The following is a 7,028-nucleotide window of genomic DNA, read 5'->3' as shown; positions in this document are numbered from 1 at the left end:
ATGTTTATGTTTAGGAAATCAAATAATGTAATTGTTTATTATTAGTGAATATTAATTAGATTTATGTTTAGGAAATCAAATAATGTAATTGTTTATTATTAGTGAATATTAATTATGTTTATGTTTAGGAAATCAAATAATGTAATTGTTTATTATTAGTGAATATTAATTTAGATTTATGTTTAGGAAATCAAATAATGTAATTGTTTATTTTAAGTGAATATTAATTATGTTTATGTTTAGGAAATCAAATAATGTAATTGTTTATTATTAGTGAATATTAATTAGATTTATGTTTAGGAAAATAAAATAATGTAATTGTTTATTTTAAGTGATTATAAATTAGATTTATGTTTAGGAAAATAAAATAATGTATTTTTTTTTATTATTAGTGAATATTAATTAGATTTATAGAATTGAGTATTAATTATTTGTATTACATTTTTTTATTAAATAATAGCCACAAACCGTTAGAAGGCTAAATATCTAGTTCACACGTGTCGAAGGATCGGGTCCTCGACATACTCGATCTCGTGGTGTTGATGCTTCTGTTAGGAGGGAGAGGGCAGCTTCTCGCACGGCGGATGATGTCCTGGGTTGGCCTTCGGATGCTCAGCACGAGCTAGATCAGGTCATGGATGATTATGATTCTGATCATCATGACACGGAGGATGCCACGACTTCCGAGAGTGGGCGAGGAGGATTCGAGCACGGGGAGTCGTCGTCTGGGATTTTCGTGAGGAAAGGTAGAGGAGGGAGGTTTGTGGGTTCTACGACTACGACTTCGAGCACCGGTCGTACTCGTAGGTCTCGTGGTTCTTGAGACTCAGATACGTCTTGGCTTGTTCACGAGGCGATGCCAGGTGGTCCAGCTGATGGCAGTCTTATCCCTGGCTATGCAACTCACGTTGCTTCTCGTGTTTGGGTCGGGGATGATCGTGATCCGTTGAGGTGCCACAGTAGGATTCAGTGGTGTAGGTCGTTGCAGGAATGGGAGAGAGCTGAGTGCGGATTTACGTGCACGCCTTAGTGTCACTGGACTACTGGACTTGCCGTCTATTATGCATTTCCACATTGATTGGCCTCTGATCTCTGCGTTCGTTGAACGGTGGCAGCCGGATACGAACACTTTTCATCTCCCCTTTGGTGAGATGACGATCATGCTACACGACGTCGCTTATATTCTGGGGATCCCCGTTGAGGGTGACTTGGTTGACATGGTTAGCGACAGTGCATCTCTCCAGGTTGACTTTCAGGAGTTGTTTGGGCTGAGTAGGGATTAGCTTTTGATGAAGCCGAAAGCTATTTGGAAGAACGGTGCTGTAGCGGTGACTAGCATCTATGAACGGTGCAAGTTTTTGGATCGGGTCCCAGACGTTGAGTTCATGGGTTTCTTTGTCACACTACTTGGTAGCACCTTGTTCGTTGACAAGAGTGGTCACCGCCTTCTTCCCTCCTGCATTTTAGAGGTGAAGAAGTCTTATGACGATCTTCACCGATATTCTTGGGGGTCAGCTACACTTGCTTTCCTGTATCGGCAGTTGGGTATCGCCTCCCGTATTGAGTGTAAGGCTATTGGAGGTTGTCTCACGCTTCTGCAGGCGTGGATATACGAGTACTTCCCATGTTTTCGGCCTTGTCAGGGAGCTTTAGTGGTACAGGCAGGTGAGGCACGGGCCTCGATGTGGGATCCACGCTCAGAGTCGAGGGATCACCAGCGACTTATATCTTTCCGTACCCGACTTGATCAGATGACTGATGCTGAGGTAGTATGTGAACTTAGCTTGCGTATATTATATTATTATTTAACGTCTTCACAACTAATGTAACATTTTTCTTATGATTGCGTGTGCAGGTTAACTGGCGGCCCTATACACTTACCCCCGCACAGGACGTCCCGAGAACCACGTACATGGGATGTATACAGTTTCGGGACATTGTCGAGCCGTATAATCCAGACAGGGTTTTACGACAACTTGGTCATGTGCAGGGGATACCGCGGCCCAGTTTTAGGCCTGACAGCGCGTACAGACCTGCTAATGTCCGGTCGTATAGCGTTACTTTTCGAGGTCAGGGGTTATGGGATAAGTTTGGTCCTGGGAGCTGCTGTTTCGGCCTGTCTTTCCATCCACCTCTATTGGATGGACAACCCACATGCACACCTGATTACTTGGCCTGGTTTTACACGTACTCCCATCCTCGGCTTATCAGTGATACCGCGGTACTTGCCCCCCCCCCACCAATTCCAGAGAGGACGAACACTGATTACGTAAGTATTTGTTACTTGTTTTCCATAGATTACAGTGCAACTTAATATTGGTACTGATTATTTTTTGTATTTTTTACAGTGGATGGGTCGCTCCATGCATGTTATATGACGATTCATTGCTGATAGCGGTGGTGAGATTACCTAGACAGTGGTTGAGGCCCAGGAGCTTATTGCGGCGTGGGACGCAATGATGAGGATGTAGTTGATTTCATTTTCTTATTTAGAAACTAACTTCATTGTTTTAGGTTATGTTGTAAAATTTTTTAAATTTATTATTTGAATTTAAATTTGCTTAATATATTGCTTAATTCTACAACTATGCAAAGTTCTACAAGTAAACATTGCAAAGTTCTATCACTAGTTTGTAGCTAAAGTATGCCATGTTGCTATCCGACCTACATATCGTTGATCCCAGTCTTGCACACTAAAATCGCGCACGTCGTACCAAAAACCTGCTACAGGAGGGACTGGAAAATTAGGTGACATGTCCAATCGAACATAGTGATAGTTTGCCACTGTGAGGAGTGCAAACTCCCTATATGGGCCCGTGGCAGTGGACGGGGCACTCCATGGTAGCACAGTGATGCATGGATACACACCTATTCCATCTACGCCAGCACCGAAAAGCATAATGGCAGTGTTGAATAGGTTAGCGATCGGAAACAAGTCCTGAAACACTACCATCCAATGTTCACTTGTGCATCTCCCACAAGTCCATCTGATACGACGAACCTCGTTCTCCAGTTGATCAGCATAAATTTGAGAGTAAAGGTTAGGATGCGTGGCAACCTCGTTTGCAACCATAGTCCTGGCCAACATCCACTGCTCCTGGTCACCCAAAAAGAAATCTACAACACATCGAAATCCGCAATTTCCGTCACTTATCGGGTCATGAATTTTGGAAAATGATCAACATATAAAAAATCATCGATGTTCATATGACTACCTGTAATAATCTCCAGGAAAGTATTTTAGCATTATAAAAACCCGACAACGTCCGCACTAATTAAATCCCAAAAGAATTAATTAAATGTAAAACATATTAACAACAACAACAACAACAACAACAACAATAATAATAATAATAATAATAATAGCAAGTAACAACAACAATAATAATAATAATAATAGCAAGTAACAACAACAACAACAACAACAACAACAACAACAATAATAATAATAATAATAAAGCATATACCAGAAGGCGTTTCCATGTTTACTGATGATTGTGATCGACCACGTCCGGAGCTAGATGTAGAAGTAGCACGACCCCTACTTCGGCCGCGACCTCGCCCACGACCACGACTACGACCGCCCGGAATATGCTCGAAGCCACTTGGATCACGCCTAGTAGATGAGGACCACTGTTGGCCTGTGGTCGACCCCTGGTTGTCTCATTTATCTCGGGCTCTTCATAATCTACATCTTCAGGGTAAAGCTCCGCAAACAACACTCGGTTCACACTTCGCACAAAACTGGCATCACGAAGTAGTACCTCATCAACCAGGGATCTAAACTGCGTCGTGTCCTGTTCCAACTCATCCTCAAAGATAGGAATGTCAACACCGTCTCCAATGACTAGGGTTTTCCAAAAAGGATGGACCTGATCCAAATACAACCCCGTACCACCCTGAATCGAGGTGTGTATAGTACAAGCGCATGGGAGTTCGTGTGTCATCAACATCACACAACCACAACGCTCGTACACATCATCAGATAACTCTCTCATCCTGTTCACCTCCTGCTTAAGAATTTTGAGAGCATGGAAGGAAACATAGCCACTGAGATTGTGCAAGGGCATTCCCCTGTACTCCACTCCAATTCGTCGTCTGGAGTCCTCCAAATGATGACAAATTTGAATAAGCAAACCCTCAGTGGCGCGGTGTACACGGTTGAAGATAGAATCCATTGACCCTTTGGAGCTTCCGAGCCACTGTTTAATCACAGAATGTTGACTCTCCACCTTACACGTGTTCACGTTGCCAAAGTGCAGCACCTTATTTGTCCAAGCCGGAATAAACTTGTTCTTGTGCACAAGCCAAGTTTTTTTCACATAATCCACAATGGTATGCCTTGACCTTCCCCAAGTATCCTTCATTTGTTCCAACTCAAATTCATATTCATCCTCAGTTGTCGCATTCATGATTTTTGACCACCTCCCATTCCTAAATTTCTCGCGCAGTCACCATGTATTTCTTACACAAATGGTATACCTTGGCCAACACGTCTTTGTTGATGTGCCACCTACATAGCAAGTGAGCTGTGTTTGGGAATATCTCTTTCATCACCTTCATAAGTCCCAACTCTCGATCAGTTAGTATCACCTTAGGAGTCACTTCAAAACCTATATACAACTTCAATTTCTCCAAGACCCACTTGTAACTCTCATAGGACTCTGTCTTCATTAAAGCATACGTGATCAAAAAGTTTTGATTTGTCGGTGTGATCCCAACAATCTCGAAAAACGGCATGTTGTATCTGTTTGTCTTGTAAGTGGAATCCATCCCTATGACATGTGGATATGTTCGTAACATATTCGCCATCTCTGGATGTGCCATAAAGGCGTGGGTGACAACACGTGTGTCAGGGTCAGCAGCTACCCAACTAACGTATTTGCGCTCATTGGCCAAGTGAAGGAACTGGTTGACGACATCTCTCCCTTCACTAGCATCAACCCTAACACGACTTCTGAAATTGTAGATGTGTCTCATGTTAGGGTTCTCAGTGGGAAACACATCTTTCACTGCCGCCATTATGTGACTAGGTTTAGCACATGCTGAACTCATTTGACTAACCAATTGCTTCGCAGCCGGACTTAGACCACTCACTTGCCGATGACCCTCTCGATATACCATCATTGGGTGGTTATGCAAGCCATGCAAACCTGATGAAGGAATGATTTTCCACCCTTGATCGTCCACCATACATGTGACCTTGATACGAAATGGACACTTAACACCCTTTCTTTTCGTGTTTTTCCGTACAGCATTCTCCATATCTCCATCTTCGGTTGTGTTTCTATGGCCACGATCGCACTTAAGATACTTGACCGGTCGACCATCTCGTTGTTTCTTATACGAAGACTTTGTAAGGAAAAAGCCGTAATGTATGGAAATGTTTTGTGCCCATTCAAATGCTTCTTCAAAAGTCGGGAAGATCATTGACGTTATAAAATATGAACTGTAGTCGATGCCATCGCCACCATAATCCGGCAGTGATGCCTATTAAACATCCCAACAAAATATTTTTAAAATAATAATCAAAATAATAATAATCATAATCATAACAACAATAATAATCATAATCATAGTTATAGTAATAATAATAACAACAACAACAATAATAATAATAATAATAATAATAATAACAATGAAATAATAATAATAATAATAATAATAATAATAATGAAATAATAATAATAATAATAATAACAATGAAATAATAATAATAATAATAATAATAACAATTAAATAATAATAATACAAACAATATTAATAAAAAAAAACAAACCGGGCAAACCGGGCGGTTAAACCGTGGTAAAACCGTGCAATCCGGGCGGTCCAACCACGGTCAAACCGTGTAGTCCAGGCGGTTTGACCATGCCCGGTTTGACCACGGTGGACCGTTTTCTTTGGGCGGTTTGAGTTCCGGCGAAAATAAATTACTTCGCGAAGTGGATCCGGCGGAGCACATGGCCTGCCGCTATCACTGTCCGTCATGTTGGCGGTGGTGGCGACGGTGCAATGGTGGTGACGGCGGTGGTGGTTGTGTTAGGAGAGAGAGGAAGAAAAGGGTAATGTTGGAAGTTTACATAAAAATGTGGGCGATTTCGATAAAAATGTGGTATAGCAATTGATGAGGGTATGTATTCCGTATACACTTCTAAGCTAGTAATGTGTGTGTTGAATGCATTGACATTTTGTTTTAAATCCAGTCTCCACATAACATAAATAGGATATTTACTAATGTGAGGAAACATATACCTTAATCTCAAATGGGAAGCTACAAGCCTACAACGTATTGTAGCTTGCTTAGCTTTTTTGTCATAACATATTTTAAGTTATACTTCGTGTATTTTTAGCTATAAAGTATTCCAATGATTAGTTATAACACATTGCAATTTACCAAAAAAAATAACAATAAAATAAAATTTGGTACATAGGTGTGAAATTTTAAGTAGCACTTGCTTTTTTTTTTTTTTTCAACCAAGCTTGTAGCTTGATTAAGCTACAACAGGTTGCAAGCTACAATAATTCCTTTTGCCTCCAAAATATGAACATGAAGAAATTCCCACCTTATTAGGTTGCTGACTCAGCAAATGGAAGCTAAATGAAAGTGGAGAAATTGGCATTGCATGTAAAGCTAATGAACAGTATCTGAAGCAATCGTTATTAATAGTATAACTCATTAACTTGAGACTTATATCAGTATATCACTATTGGTAAGCTTTGTCGACAAAGTTTCCACTTTTTAATGGGCAGAGATAGAGATTCATAAGAGTTTGTTGCTCTAAGACATATAGATCTAATAGGTTTTTTTTTTTTTTTTTTTTTTTTTTTTTTTTTGACAAAATATTATATTAACGAAAAACATTAGTACAACCTGAAAACCAACAAAACAAGAAACTAAGTGACATGAGAACCAAATAAACAGAACACTACATAAAAAAAGATCTTCTTCCGCAGGAGGTTGTAGGAGTCGTCTGTAGCTGACGAAACTCGCCTACGTTTGCAACCCACCTTAACCCTGCAAAATAAGA

General features: G+C 40.5%; 1 protein-coding gene across 1 annotated transcript; it reads right to left on the bottom strand.

Moving 5' to 3' along the window:
• Positions 1 to 4,434: 4,434 nt before the first annotated feature.
• LOC145565622 (protein FAR1-RELATED SEQUENCE 5-like) lies at positions 4,435 to 5,430 on the bottom strand. The gene has a single exon (XM_081625564.1). It carries the CDS (start codon positions 5,428 to 5,430, stop codon positions 4,435 to 4,437), a length of 996 nt encoding a protein of 331 aa, XP_081481690.1.
• Between the last annotated feature and the right edge of the window lie 1,598 nt (positions 5,431 to 7,028).

This window comes from Chenopodium album, chromosome 10 (genome assembly GCF_948465745.1).
Source record: "Chenopodium album chromosome 10, dcCheAlbu1.1, whole genome shotgun sequence".
Taxonomy (NCBI): domain Eukaryota; kingdom Viridiplantae; phylum Streptophyta; class Magnoliopsida; order Caryophyllales; family Amaranthaceae; genus Chenopodium; species Chenopodium album.
The sequence above is the reverse complement of the archived record's forward strand: the minus strand, read 5'-3'. Positions and strand labels throughout refer to the sequence as shown.

Bases quoted from the DNA above. Each gene is read 5' to 3' on its own strand.
- LOC145565622 (XM_081625564.1), bottom strand. From the start codon at position 5,430: ATGATCTTCCCGACTTTTGAAGAAGCATTTGAATGGGCACAAAACATT.